We start from the raw sequence: 16,268 nt of genomic DNA on the forward strand, positions 1-16,268 counted from the left end.
GGAGTGGGTGCAGAGTGCACAGGCGTAGCTTTCATTGACTCTCACACAACTCAGTTTTATGTTCTTCAAGAACATCCAGCTCCCCTTCCAAGTGCCAAGAAACGTGTTGCCATGTTCCACAGGTGGAAACTTCGCCCAGTAAGTGATCGGCGTGGGGAAGGCAGGGGGCGGGGGTGTGGGTTTGAAGTTGCTGCGAGCTGGGAGGGAACCTCTGCACTCGCAAGAATCAGCATACACAGGAGGAGGGCGGGGGGCAGAGCCGGGGGTTGCACGGACCCTGAAAAGTCTTCGCCAGTAGCAGTCTCCAGGACAAAAGGGGGAAGGGACCGAGGCAGACATACCGAGTGACTTACCTCCTTATGGCTCTGGGTGGGTGTGTGTGGCTCTGGGTGGGTGTGTGTGGCTCTGGGTGGGTGTGTGTGGCTCTGGGTGGGTGTGTGTGGCTCTGGGTGGGTGTGTGTGTGGCTCTGTGTGTGTGTGTGTGTGTGGCTCTGTGTGTGTGTGTGTGGGGGGCTCTGTTGGTGTGTGTGGGTCTGTGTGTGTGTGTGGGTCTGTGTGTTTTTGTATGGCATTTGACAGAGATTAAACTATTGGCATTGTAAATGACAATTCCATTTATTTATCTGTTTTCAAAACCAACACATAAATACAAACTTTGTCATTTACAATGCCAATAGCTCAAACTTTTCAGAAGGCGAAACCTTTGCATTGTAAATGCTTGTTTTAAAATGTTTGGATAAGGTAAGTATGGGTATAGGGGTATATGTTTTGGGGTGTTTGGGTACTTTAAGTGTTCAGATATAGTTTTGGGTTATGGGGTGCAGGGGTCGTTTTAGGGTTTGATAGGTATGGGTTTTGGGGTACAGGGGTATTTTTAGGGTTCAGGGCTAGGTTTGGGTTTTGGGGTATAGGGGTATTTTTAGGGTTCAGGGGTAGGTTTGGGTTTTGGGGTAAAGGGGTATTTTAAGGGTTCAGGGCTAGGTTTGGGTTTTGGGGTACAGGGGTATTTTAAGGGTTCAGGGCTAAGTTTGGGTTTTGGGGTACAGGGGTATTTTAAGGGTTCAGGGCTAGGTTTGGGTTTTGGGGTACAGGGGTATTTTAGGGTTAGGTTTGGTTTTTGGGGTACAGTGGTATTTTTAGGGTTCAGGGCTAGGTTTGGGTTTTGGGGTACAGGGGTATTTTTAGGGTTCAGGGGTAGGTTTGGGTTTTGGGGTACAGGGGTATTTTTAGGGTTTAGGGATAGGTTTGGGTTTTGGGGTACAGGGTATATTTATAGGGTTGAGATGGGTTAGTGTTTAAGGGTGTTGTGGTATTTTAAGGAGTAAGGGTGGGTTATGATTAAGGGTTGCAGGGGTATTTAAAGGGAACAGGGTGGGATTAGCACACGATATGAGACATGGGATGAAGGGCGGAACATACCACACTCAACCCAGCGTTTGTCACGCCCACAGCACAAAAAAGACACGCCCACAAGGGACTACTTTGCTGGCATGGTTCTTTTACCTTTTAAATGTATATGATGGGCGTCTGCATAGCCTATGTCCTTCTGCTGCAACTGCCCTTTCCAACGCTGTATTGGGTGCTGTGATTGGTGCTGTGGTTCCTGAGATTACCCGCCTCAAAGGTTTGGGCTCTCTCTTTATCATATTAGTATGGATGTGTGGCATTTGTTATGAACGCTGCATATACACTGCAACTTGCAAAACTGTATGTTCCTTTGCTTGACTAAACTAAGCCCGAACTAGGGCTAACCTCCACCTTGAATGTAAACGCAGCCATTATGTGTGTGTGTGTGTGTGTGTGTTTGAGTGCTTTTATGTCTCCTTTCATCACACATTACAAAATGTGCACTATGAAATGTTCGCTGTTGATGCGCTGTTCTCGAATAACTCCAGAGAAAGTCTTTGCTACATTCAAGACTCTCTTGCCTGGACCACTGTAGGCCTATTGAGAATGGCATTGTTTTGATGTATACCTAGATTTGTACTGACATATCCAAAGACATTGTCTTCTTTAAATTAAGGGATGGTGTTTGATGATGCTGTATTACATTTTGTTATGTTATACCGAATTCATAGAGCGCGCGTACACAAAAAGGTTTCATGGCGCTGAAGCACAGAGGCAAAAGAGACCCAAAGTTTAACTAAAAGCCTGTCTGAAGAGACAGGTTTTTAATAGTGGTATGAACCTCGCATAGGAAGTTGTGGCTCTGAAGTTTGGGGGTGTGAATTCCATACATTTGGAGCCATCAAAGCAAACTGTCTTCCACTCAATCTCCTCCTGTTAAATATAGGGATGTGTAATAGATTTTGTTGGGCTGAACTAAAATTACGATTATGAATGCAATTCCGGATTCTAGAGGTCCCAAAAGTTGGAAATTTGCCATGTCGAGATTTGAAGAAAATGCACCTAGTTTTCACACGCATTGGCATAGCCAATAGGTCTCGCCTTTAGGACCTTTTAAGTGTTTAGCCATGAAGTACATACATACACATGAGGAAGGAAACAAAAACAAAAAATTCAAATATGAAGAAAAAAAAAACATACCTAGACATCTCTACTTGCAAAGACCAACCGACTTGCAGCCAAGAACACGAACTCACCACCTAATATGCAGGGACCTTGTTATTGTTGGTTGAGCATGAAACAGCTTTCATGTCCGTCTTCGAGAAAGTTTAATTTAATACATGTCTGGGATGCCAAACTACATCATCTTCCTAATTGCAGGCAAGTCTTGAACGCTTGGCTTGACCCTGGCGGGTATACGTTCACGATACTGGACCGAATAAACTCCTGAACCGTCAAACACTTGGATCTTAAAATTGGCACCTCTCACCTCCACCTCAGACGAGGCAAGAGGCTCCTCTATAAAGTCCATGACTGAATACTCTTATAGACTTTAGGAAAGAAATAATATTCTGCATCCCCTTAATGTAATTTTTTTAACCGACAATCCAGGTTCATATGTACTGTGTCTAATGTCTAACTCAGGTGACTGATGCCTGATGGAGTATAAACACAGTCTACTCTTTATAAAACATCGTAGGCACACTGGTCTGCCAGTGGGGCTCAACCAAAGCTTAGCATTACACAACCAAAGAGGAAGGGATCCAAGCACAAATTCCCGCACTGAGCTAAAGTCCCCTATAGGTCCTGAGCAACAAAGACGAAGGTGCTGATAGCCTGAGACACATTCCCCTATGTCCCATGAAGAGTTGGAGAAAGAAATATCCCACTCTCTTCCAATAAAATGCACAAAAGATGGCTCTGCACACTTCTGATAAATCCAATTTTAAGTGTGTTATTAAATATCAAACATTATGCATCATTATGTACAAATTTGAAGATCCATGTCCATTTTCCCAAAGTGAAGTCAGTCACAGGCTCTTGAAGTTTAAAACTTAGTCTTTATTCAATTTTCTTATCAATGAAAAAGCCTAGGCGTTTTGTCCGTTACTGTACTTCTTCAGGGCATATTCAGTTTATAATAGTCCAAGGTATATGGACCTGTCGTTTATCAATTGAGCCCACTTAGTTTTTATTTAAAGAATTGCCTATCAAATCCCCTTAACAATATTTTGGGAAGGCGTTTAAATTTCAAAAGATACCGGAAGAGTATATCTGCAATAGTGTGCGTAGCGTCGTTCATGTAGTCATCTGGTTTAACCGACAATCCAGATTCATATGTTCTGTGTCTGATAACTCAGGTGACTGATGCCTGATGGAGTATAAACACAGTCTACTCTTTATAAAACATCGTAGGCACACTGGTCTGCGAGTGGGGCTCAACCAAAGCGTAGCATTATCCTGAACTTTCGATCCTGGTACTCTGCCCAAGAATCCCATTTCTTACATGCAGCACTTTACTAAGATCTTCATGCTGCAACCATCTCTGCTGGCGCACCACAATACCGAACCACTGAGCAGTTGTGCACTGTGTTGGGAGCGTGTATAATCTTAGCCAACAATGCCCAAACTGTGCAAATCCTATACCCAACATATAGCATCATCCTTCAACACTCAATGTCATTCCAGCACTTACACCCACACATTGCACCATGCATACATCTTAAAATCTTAAAACTACACAATCTATTATGTGTCGGGTCAGATACCCTAAACACAGCCCAGTTCTACACACACTAAGCTGATCTGTATCAATACCCACAGAAGCCTGACACTGTCCAGCCACTCCCCTGCATCGATCACACTGCACAGAGAAACACAACTGTCGATATATGTGATACCAATGCAGCAATCCTGACCGCATCATTAGAGACAGGCATGCATGCTTTGATCAACGTCCTGCTACTATAATGCTTTCTATAGTTCATTCAGATGCCCCAATACCATTCTCACGTTTCATGTCTCAATCAGGACAGCTCTTACCAAAATGCTCTGGAACTCAAGAGGTTATATTGTCTCAGCTTTGTAACGTTGACAAAATGGGTACCAAAGATGCAGCGGCTGACAACCTATGTAAGTATTTGAAGACAATTGAGCCTGCACTATAAAGTCTTTGTGCGCTCGTAACATGCTTTAAACTAACACCCAGAACTGTCAGTGTGCTCCCAAGTCTTCAATTATAGCAGTGGGTCACATAGTTCTGGAGACTACCAACAGGCTCCGGCTACACCATAACCAGAGGGCTGGCAATCGTCTGTAAAGCAGCTCCGGACAACTCAAACACATGTGCAGACACATCAAACGTACCTGCAGCAATGTGATGCTGAAGACAAGGCAGCCTGTCTTGCGGTGCAGCCCAGGAAAAAGCCATGGACTGAGCCAAGCTGAGGGCTGTCCTGCGAGCGATTAGCGGGAAGGGGTCAATTTAGAAGCCACAAGCACCAGCACTTTAACTTGTGGCGTCAGAGAGCTGTGTGGCAGGCTAACCCATCCACCTGAGGGCCCGGGCCTCCACTGGAAACTGGATTGAGTCAGCGTGGGGTGGCAGACAAGACAACCAGACGCTTTGAAGCCCATCACACCTACCCCACAATGCCCTACGGCCTTTCAAAGAAGATGTGTTATTACCAGATTAAACAATAGTGACTGGTAAAAGCCACTGTAAACACAATTAGATTTATATTACAAAGCAAATTTGAATGTGGCCCGAAAATAAATCCACCGTCGCGCATAATGCTAAAAAAAAAAAACCTTATGAATGTGGCAAAACAAGCAGTGACTAGGGAGGGAAGGGGAAGAGGGATGGACACAGGTGGAGGATGGATCAAGCGAGGGCCTGGGGATGTAAAACGGATTGGGAAAGCTAAACCGGTTCATGCAGCCATTGTGGAATTGGACTACAATTAAAGTCCTTGAAATAGGCTGGGTGAAAAGCCTGCATGTTGCAGCTGCGAGCCAACAGAGTACACAATGGTCTAAACTACGGTTGTGTGCTTGGGGGGTGGGGGTAATCAGTTTAGGGCATTATGTGCCCCCGGGCTTCGCCACTGCGGACAAGTAAGAGAATTAAAGGCTGCAACAGGTGGGAGGTGGTGTAGGACGGCTCGCAAGCGGAGGCAAAAAAAAGCATATATTGTGGGCCTCCTGTCCTGTTCCCCCATGCCAAATTACATGCCTTGTTAAATTGCCAATTAATCCTTGTAACCCAGAACGATGCAAAAGCAAAACTCCGCAACCTTAATATTACTACACAGTAGCAGCGGATCAGTGCTTGATAAATGCAATAAAAATGAAAATAAAATAAATGCTACACATTTTGTTTTAATATGATACATGGACGTTACTATTGTCTAACAAAGTTACAACTGGGCACAATGAAAACGATTTAATGTTTTTCTAACTTACGTGAAATGTTCTAATCTACACCCGTCGCCAGTCGCATGGTTGGGTAATTGTTTCCAGACAGTTCTCGTTCATAAAGGCAGCGTCAGCTGAAAAGACTTTCACATGTTGGAGCCACAGCTCACGGGATATCTCTAAAAGTCAGCCATGAGCGATCAACATCAGAACAAAACAAGCAAAAGCACGTGACCCAGGAGGAATGCAGCTGCCAGCCTGCCTGCCACTGCTCGCTCCCGAGAGCAAAAGGCCATGGGGGTGAACATTTTAAGAAGGGGTGGGACATGCTCACGCCTTTGGCCAATTGCGACCTTTCATTTTTGAAAGCCACACGCAAAGGCTAATAGAATGTGTGGAAAATATTAAGCCACACGCACATGTTTCCCGAAAGTCTGGAGTGATTCCAAGAGGCCCTCTCCAAGAGCAGCGCATGCTAAAAGGGTCCTTCGAGCGACTGGAAGCCAGTGTAATTTTGCCATCAGAGGTTTGATGTGGCAGTATCTAGGCTGCGGCCGCACCAGCCTAGCCACCTGATTTTAAACCAGTGAGTCAGTCCCTTTTGAAGTTTCAGATATAGAGAATTAGCATAATCGTACAGGACATAAGCAGGGCAGTTCTGACCTAAATGATAGCCTCGGGGTGAAGAATTTCCAAATTGTTTTTAATTTGCTGGAGCTGCAAGAAACAAGATGATGTCACTGAGCCTATCTGAGGCTTCATAGAGAGGTCTTCATCAACAAGGATCCTTCAACCTTTGACCTCGTTTTTAGGGTTAGGAGGCTTATCCATCTCCAGTGACGAGAAAGAAGGGTTCCAGTTATGCAGTTTATTTTTGATCAACCCAATTTCAGTTTTGTTAGAATTCAGCTTCTACTGATGACGGCTCATCCAATCGCAGATGTATAACATAGTGCTATGGAAGGAAACTATGGATTCCATCTTGTCATCTCTGTTGAAGATCAACTGCATGTCATCGGCGTAGTTGTATATTTTCACCCTTCTGTAGGGTACGTACCAGTGAGTGTAAATAAAAATTAAATAAATGTGGGGGACAGAGAAGAGACCTGTGGTGCTCCACAATTAGGACTGACATTAGATGAGCAAGAAAGGGCAAGATGGACTGATTTGCAGCGGTCTAAGAGAAGGGATTTCATCCAGTCTAATGCTGACCTCTGCAGACCTGTGGCCTTGACGCACCCGATTTGAATATCATGATCTACAGTGTCAAAGACCGCCGTTAAGTCCCAAAGAACTAATGGCTGGGCCAATCCTTTATCCGCTTCCTCTCTCATATCATCAACCACAGAAAGTATATCCGTTTCTGTAGAGAGGGAGGTGTGGGGGGCAGGCTCCCCTAAGCCAATCACTCCCCTAAGCTGCAATGCAGCGCGGTGATTGTTCTGAGCGCAGTGGTTCGGCACTCAGATGGGGACTGGGAGCCTGTGTATGTTCCCCACCAGGCTGTGTATTACAGCCTGTTGGGGAACATGCAAAATGTGCATGACTGTTTGGCCAGGCCAAGACTGCTGGCCAAACCTGCATGCAAACTTAGAGTGTGCCACCACTCCTCCCCCTGAGACTCCAGTTCCGCCCACACTAACTCCCTCTAGCAAAAAATAAAATGATAATAACGAAGCCCGCGCAGTGAGGATCAAGGAAAGAGGAGGCTTCTAAGAAAGAGAAGAGATGTTGGGCAATATGTACCTCCAATATCTCGGCTAAATAGGGGAGTGAGAAAATAAGATGGTAGTTCTTCAGGTCAGAGGAATTTTCACCAGCTTTCTTTTTAGGTCGAGCAGACCTAAAAAGCATGCGAAGCATGCTTTGTCTGCTCGACAACTTTTGTTGGCGTGTTCGGGGGAATGTGAGACAGTGTACATGCACGAGCCTCTGCTGTCTCCGATTTGCCCTCGAGGGCGCGCACGTTGCCGTGCACATCCCCTGCCTGCCATTCACATGCTCTCGCAATCACACACAGGCAAAGTCACGCATGCGCGCACACATTCCCACGGGCACACACTCACCCCCCCCCCCCAGGCATACACACAGGCAGGCAGGCACACACACGCATGCACGCACCCCCCTCCCCCACCACTCACGGGGCTCACGCGCACACACGCGCGCACACACAGATCTCTTCCCCCCCCCCCCACCCCCCCCCCCCCTCCACTCACTGTGCTCTTTTCCGGCGCATCTCCACACGCTGGGCACTTCTCTGGATTTTCGCTCTACCGCGGGGCTCTCCCTCCATGATGGGAGCCCCGCAACAACGAGCATCACCGGCCTCTTCTGGCCGCGTCACAGGCCACGCCCATGTTACGGGCAAGGATGCCTGACTTCCTGGTTTCGCCCCCGCCGGCAAAACTGCTTCTTCGGCGTAAACTGGGCGGCTCGTTTTCTATAGGAAACCCCTCTTTCCTTTCTTCCGTCCTGTGCCAGTCAATGCTAGTTCCAGTTTGTCTTCTATTTTTAACTAGATAAATACTGTTGGGGCGCAAGATTCGTGCCAGGTTAACACTTTTATACAGCAATTAGCACCTTATAGGTGACTAATAATTCACCTTTGGAAAGGGAGCGCCTCTACACGTCACACAATTTGGTGCTTGTTCTAGTAAGTTTTGATCCGTTTACGAAAGAAAACTATTTTTTCTTGAAATTTGCAAAATAGTCTGCAGATGGGAGACAGGTGTTAGAATACATAATTATGCGGAAAACGTAATTGCCGGAAAATCACATAATTCCAGGGGTGCTGTTTATAAGCAACAGGGAACACCTAAAAATACAGAATTGCGCCTGGAATTGTTCAGCATACTACACGGGTGGCATCAGGGTTTTGTTACTAAGACATTCCATTAGAATTCAACTACAGCACCGTGAAAGCTGATGGAATGCAGTCCTACGACAGGGGGAAGCGTGAGATGGACCCACCCAGAAGGAGGTTCCCGTGCCAGCTGCTAAATGGCTTCCCTTATGAGCGGGAACAATGCAAGGGCGGCAGCCGATCCATAGGGAGCTGCGCAGGCTCGCACAGAATGGCTTTTAGAGGGTGTAATTAGGCGGCCCTCCCTGCCCCGCGCAGCTCCCTCAGAGGTAGCACTCAAGGTCAGCGCAACCTCTTCAAGTGCAAATCAGGCGCCAAGTAAAGGCGGATTGTCACTTAAACTGTCAGTGAATCAACAGCCCGCGTGACGGCTGCTGAATTTGCTTAATGCAAATGGTCACATCCATAAATAACTAGGCATTTTTTGTCATCTTGACGTGCTAGATAATTATGCTCCATGCGTACTGCTAGGAGCAGAGTGAGAAACATGTGAAGGCTTTTTTGAAGCGTTGCAGGGTAAAAGGTTCACACCTCATGGCGCGCATCGCCCGCCGGCTTCTTCTAAAGGAAAGCTTGGCAAGTTCCAGGCGGGACTGGTGACTGAAAAGCCCGTGACTACAGCAGGTCTGTTTGTGTGAACACACGATCAGAACAATATGCAAAACTACTTAGAACTCATGAAACTGTTCATATTTAATTACCCACTCTGTCCTATAATAAGATGGCATGTTTTGTTATGGTACTTAACTTTTTTGTTTTTTATGTAGTGTAAACTTGCCGCAAAAGTATGCCATACAGGTGTATGCGTTGATAAAAAAAATAACTTAAAGTGAATACATGCAACAAAATACAAAATATAATAACATTTTACAAATACTTAGCACATTTTAAGATTGTGGAAATGTTCCACATGTATTAAAAATTCACACACATCATTCAATCCAAAGCGTACATTTTATCAGAAGAATGTGCTAATACTGGGGTTTTCATGCATTTTGAACACAACATGGTGTAAAGAGATTCCTTTGTTCGATATGTAATTCGTTCTAAGTTGACACTGAACACCCTGAAAATATAAGACTTGGGTATTGTTTTTGCTTTGCAAAATTGTGGAACTTATAGACATAACTTCACTTCATTATAGTTCTTAAGCTCACTCCGAAAAGCATTGCAAGACTTGAGGCTTCCTTATAAGTTAACTTCTTTATTGTATTTCTCTAGCAGCAAAGAAAACTTGAACACTCATAACATGGATGACGAAAAAATAAACCGTCATAAACAAAAATAGGTCAGCAGTCCAGTGTGCCAATAACCGCACAATAAGGGCTTCAATCAGTGACAAGTCCAATGTATAACTTTGCAACTTTAGGCTTTTCAGAAAATCCAAGTGTAACATTACTCGAAAGTGGAGTCAAATTTACAAGTGTAAAATTACTACTGACAAAAAGGAGCATTAGTAAGTTTAGCACTACACATGGCCACCCACTCATACAGCAACACATTCCAATAGAAAACAAGCATTTGCAATGCAATTGGTCTTGCATTTGCGAGAGTTTAAGCTATTGGCATTGTAAATTACAATGCCTTTTATTTATGTTTTAAAAACCAAAACGTAAATAAAAGGCATTGCCTTTTACAATGCCAACAGCTCAAACTCTCACAACTGCGAGACCTATTGCATTGCAAATGCTTGTTTTAAATGGGATGACTATGCCTCCTTAAAAACATGAGGGTCAGTGCCCTGACTTAAGGATAAGTTGAGCAGTGAGATCGCTGGATCAGGAAAGTGTGATAATTGTTTTGGGATCTGAGAGAGGCAAATATCCTTAGGGGATCCAGATTTGACCTTAGTCATCAACTTCAGAAAGCAATCTTTGGTAATTGCTGAAAAACCCATACATTTTGTAGAGTTCATGTCTTCCAAGGGAATGGTACTGGTTAGGGAGCTGAGAGGAATACTATCTTTAATTATAAGTATTTTATCGATGAAGAAAGAGTTCAGATCGTCACACAATTTCTGAGTGGGACCACCGGAGCATTTGAGTGATTCAGATTGGAAAGTTCAGTAACCAAATCAAATGTTTCTTTGGTTTTGTTTTTAGATTTCAATTTTTTATTGAAAAGTAACTAGATCTGGCCTACAAGATTAGTTTCTTGTAGGCCTTTAACCGCAGAACAAAGCTATCCCTTTTGTCAGATGTATATATTTTCTGCCATTTATGCTCAGACTGGTGTAACTAAAGTTTAGCTTTCTTTAAATCTTCTGTGTACCATTTTGATGCTTCATGTCGACGAAACGATTTTGCTGTATGCCTAGCAGCATGCTATTACTGGCATCTCTTAGTCAGTCTGTCATTGTCTCTTCCAAATCATCTAAACTCTCACTGTGATCAGGTAGAGACAGTGCCAGCGAGTCACAAACTATCGAGATTAACACGATTCCAGTTACTGGAATAAGTACCAGGATAGGCAGTGGGTTTCCTGTAAGTTATGTCATCTATATCAAATTTAATTAAATGATGATCCGACCAAGAACATGGGCGGACTGTGAGGTTGAATATAGTTGGGTTTAGTGACCTGACCTAATCTAATATTTGACTTTTAATATGTGTAGCTGTAGACAGCTGTGATTCGATGTTCATTCTTTTTTAGAGAGTCAGTATGGTCTGAGGAGTTGTGGCCACCATTTTCCGCAGTAGCTCAAATAAGAAGTAATATTTTGTGTAGTGTAGTCTAGAGCAGATAAAGAATGCACGAAAAAGTAAAGGGAATCGAGACATGTACCCTGGGAGTCTGTACATGAGGATGCATATTAATGGAGATATTGGAGATTACAATTTGATCCCAACATTCTCTGCCGTCTGGATTGGTAAGAGAGTACGTTTAATAAAAGAAAGATGCTTTTTAATAATTGCAGCAACCGGTAGCCTATTATAATTGAGTATATGGTAATTCTCTGCGAGTGCAGCTAATATGTCAGGCATGGAGTCCTCTGTTAACCGTTTCTGATAAAAACAGTATTTTCAGAGTATTCAGAATCAAGGAGGTAAAATATCTCAAGTTGATGTCTGACCAACTAGTGTGTGTTAAGGAAGACAATAGTTCGATTTGTTGCTCTAGGATTGGACGTTACCCGAGTGCCATTATCCGTAGTAATTTTAATGTTCTGCAGCCTCTCTGTCTGTAAAGTAGTTGCCGGTCTGTAAACAAATGTTATCACTGTATGCTAACGATGCTACTTTCACTGTATTTGCTTTTAGATGCGCCAAGTCTGGTTTGCTTCCACTTAGAAAATGGACCATTGTCAGTCTGTCTCTTGTTTAGGACTTTGAATATTTTTGCTCTGAGACTTGACTTCATATGAGATTCTTGACTGCATCTGATTGAATCTTATGCTAATTCCCTATATTGTTTTGCCATATATTTAACTATCTATTATTTTTGCTTTCTATATTGCTCTAAAATATTTAATAAAACTTCATGGATTCCGAAGTTATTGGACTTGAGCGTTCCTGACTTAAGGCTTACTTAATTGACTCTGCTGACTTATTTGATGATCAATCTTTTATCTCTAGTGGACGCATTGCCTCATAAGTTCTTGAGGTTAACACTGACTCCAGTCCTGCATAGGTGCTTTGTCTTAGAGTGTCTGATAAAATAGCATCAACAGTAAAATGTGTTGCACTCCTGGCATATCTTGTGCTAAGTTATCCAAAGGATTTGCAGTTAGCAGCATCTCTTTAACAGTATGCTTATGTTGTTGCTGTCATTTCAGGTTGCGAAATATTCTTTCTGTGGTTGGTGCTGATGCTTTAAAGAAGACCAAAAAAGATGAAGATAAGTCCAAGAAGTCAAAAGAGGTAGGAAGAAATCCTACTAGAATATATTTGTTAATTATTAAGGGCCACAATCCTTTTACTTCCAGCTACGTTTTAATGTTTTTTAATTTCCTGGGTTGTTGAAACATGTTTCATATAGCTGCACCTTTCTACCTTACTACTTGGAGTGTAATGGAAGGTTACCAAAATTATGCAAGTAACTCCTTGTTGAGATGAGACGTGTGTAGTATTTTCATAGGGAAGAAAGTTTTAATTAAAATTACATTAACTTGGGGCTTACTCCTTATTTGTGTATTTTGTATGCAAGGCACTTCCTTCTGTAAAACTGGAGCTTGTGTTTATTGTTTTGCTGGTGAACCTCCTTCCACCTAGCTACAAAGGGTACTTGGGCTCGAACTTCTTACTATGAGCACTTGTCTCACCATGGTCGGTTGGCGATGCCTTCTAATTCTTTGCTAAAAAGGGATTCACTTGGAAACAATATTTCAAATAATATAAAACTTTATAAATAAATAAAGAAATTATTCATATGTGATGTCTATGAATGACATCTCAAGTCAATTGAATGTTATTTAACTTATGTAGAATGATATGAAAAGAATGAAATCAATCTAAAATGCAGGTGTTTGTGTTTTAAAATTTGTATTCAAGAAAACAGATATTTAAACGAGCAATATCAAGGTTTCAAACACAATGTTCATTACAATTTATTTCCAGAATTTTATAATAACTGTTGATGTTCTTTATGCCCGCTTTCTTACATACAACTAGAGACTGTTTTTGGAAGGCACAAGACTCCTAATAGGTGTTAACAATTTCCAAAAGGAATCTGAATTATGCGTTAACGTTTTGGTCTCAATTATTGCATATCTTCAAGACCATCTTCAGGACTGTGTCTTTGAATGAAGATGAAGGACCCTCTGTGAGGCCAGCCAAATGGCATTTGGCTGGGACTTACAGGGCACAAAGCTATAAAGTCACGCTGTTAAGGAACTGAACGATTTATGTGCTTTAGAAGAATTGTCGTCCCAGAACATACTTAATAATGTTCAAAGTTGTTTAGGTGTACAGGTTAGAAATTCCTGGTACTTCAGCATATATACATAATCTCATTTGTTTTTAAATTGAATAGGAAAACCACTATCTCAGATAGCTGTTTGCGTATATGTGCCAGAGAGCAAGGTCTCGAAGAATCTAGAACATGCCGTAGAGTACAGTGACTTGATTTGGCGAAGAATCACCAGAATATAAGTGAGTAAATATGACCCGAAGTAGAGCAGTTATCCTAGCTTCTCTCTCTCTCAGCATTAGCAAAATATTTCAGTTCCTTGACTGCGTGACTTTATAGCTCCATGCCCTTTAAGTCCCAGCCAAATACCAACCCGATGACCTCACAACAAGGCGTCCTTTCTCTTCATTCAAAGATACAGTCCTGAAGATGGTGTTGCAGCTATGCAACAATTGAGACCAGTATATTGACTTATAACCCAACTTTGTTTTGGAAATTGTTAACACCTATTAAGAGTCTTGTGTCTTCTAAAAACAGACTCTAGGTGTGTGTAAGAAAGTGGTCCTAAAGTATCTCAACATATGTTATAAAAGTCTGGAAAACATTGTAACAAACATCGTCAATGTATGTTGATTTATATTTTGAACCCTTGTTATTAATTGTATACATATCTATTTTCTTTCATTCCATTTTGAAAGCACATGTACCTGCATAGTAGATTGATTTCTTTATTTTCAAATTATCCTATGTAGGTTAAATAACATTCAATTGATTTGAGATGGCATTCATAGACACCATTTTAGAACAATAAGTATATCTGAAATATTGTTTCTAAGTGAATCCCTTGTTGACATATTTACCTATTTGATTACAGTTACCCAAGCCTACAAGGGAATAGTGGGTTGCCCTTTTGTGCATTCTAATTCTTTACAGCACATTCCGGGAAAATCTCAACATTGACATATCAGTTCAGCCTATCATGTATACAGTGCTGCTGTATAGTAAGAATTGCCCTACTAATCTCCTTTTGTGCTCACCATATAAATATTTGTCATATGTAACCTTTCCCTTTTCCACTAGGGGAACACAGTAACTAATCAAAACTATTACAAGTTCAAAACATAAAAACATTCTATCTGATCTTGTGTACCTATCGAGTCGGTATCATTTGAATTTTGACTGTAGTATCTATCGCAGCCTACTGCATAAATATGTCATTTTTATTATTTACAACAGGTTGTTGCTTACAACATGTGAATTCCAAGACACTTGTTACAATTATGTATTGCTGTTGAACTTCTTCTGCTTTGTGCTTCCTACAGCTGGCAACCTTCCATTATTTTTTCCTTCAAATCTCTTTATTGGCATTAGTTGTGAGTCACCACAAATTGTATAGGATACAATGGTCAACATGTTCATAAGATGGGTAGACAGACGTGTCCTAGCATTTCAACATTTACAATATTCAGGTAGCAGGTCATATAATGGCATTTGTGATAGCAGAGGAGAGTGAGAGGGAAAAGGATGGCAACCTCTAGTGTCATAATGCACCTTGTCATGCAAAAAATTGGCAAATGTATATATCACACAATAAAAAGAAACAAAGCAGCCTACCTTTGAAAAAACCTGTAGCTGGTACTGCCATTTGCGGCTACGTGGAGGTGGGGTAACGTTGGCAACTGGAGGATATTGTACCTATGAAAAATACAGGCTAGTGGCAGGTCCAAGGGAGGAAACGGTGCTAGGTGAACCCTCATGCAAGCCACTCCGGAGAGCACAGGATCTGCTGTCGATGTTTAGTGAGCAAGTGTGTGGGTCATGCAATGATACAATCCGGCTACCGCCCAGTTAATTATACTGAGGTGTTGTGAGCTTGGGGGGGGTGGATTCAATCTAGTGAACAACTAAAGAACGTAAGTGTCCCACATTGTGACTGTCCCGCCACCCCCTCGTGGTCTTTGATCATGCATCATGGCATCCCCACTTCTGCCAGAGCCCATTTGTGAGTCACTCTAAGCCAGCACTCCATCGTGGGCGGATGAAGGGCCTTCCAAGCCATGGCATTTAAATGCTTAAAGAGAATCAACACCAAATCAACCAGCTTCAGATAGTGTGTGGTACGCTTAGTTAGTTTTCTGATCCCCAAAAGACACTGAAGCAGATCTGGGGGCAGATCTGGGGACATCATACACTGCCGACACATGGTCCATCACCTGTGCTATGTGCACATCAACTGTGGGCATTCCCAAACAATATGAATAAATGTTGCATCTCTGTGACCACACCTCAGGGACACTGCTGGAAACATTTTGTGCTGGTGGTGCAGTGTAAGGTAGGTTTGATGCAGCTAATTTATTTGCTTGAACTTTAAATGGGAATTGCGCAACACTCGCTTCAACTGTTCTAGGACCATGGTCCATTGTGTGGTTGTCAATTCCGTGCCTTGGCAGTATCCCATTTGGCTTCCCTTGGGTCAGATATTCACTGTGTCCTCCCTGCAGTACTGTGTAGAATACCACAACCTCCCTGCGGCCTAGCCCGTGTGTTAAGAAGCCCTACAAACCCAAGTGCAGTGAAGGCTTGGCCAGCCCTGGTGCCCATATGTTACCAATTACTGCCCTAAACAAAGTGTGTGTAATAAATAGACCTGCCCGAGCTTGTATTATTCCTGTAGTCCTTGGAAGGAGAGTAGAGCACTATTGCTATATAAATCAACCACATGGGTGAGCCTGGCATTTCACCATGGTGAAGCATCATGAACCCTCAGAGTTTTCATGTCCGGCATGCTCCAAAT

The 16,268-nt window shown here is 42.7% G+C and overlaps 1 protein-coding gene across 1 annotated transcript in view; it reads left to right on the forward strand.

Annotated features, from left to right (window-relative positions):
* Nucleotides 1-16,268, forward strand: part of PRPF4 (pre-mRNA splicing tri-snRNP complex factor PRPF4) — a 206,047-nt gene that overhangs the window by 79,659 nt on the left and 110,120 nt on the right. The window contains exon 4 of the mRNA XM_086921206.1: nt 12,402-12,486. Coding sequence (XP_086777332.1) covers nt 12,402-12,486 — 85 coding nt within the window. The remainder of the gene's footprint in view (nt 1-12,401; nt 12,487-16,268) is intronic.

Source organism: Lissotriton vulgaris, chromosome 5, assembly GCF_964263255.1.
Source record: "Lissotriton vulgaris chromosome 5, aLisVul1.2, whole genome shotgun sequence".
In the NCBI taxonomy this organism is placed as follows: domain Eukaryota; kingdom Metazoa; phylum Chordata; class Amphibia; order Caudata; family Salamandridae; genus Lissotriton; species Lissotriton vulgaris.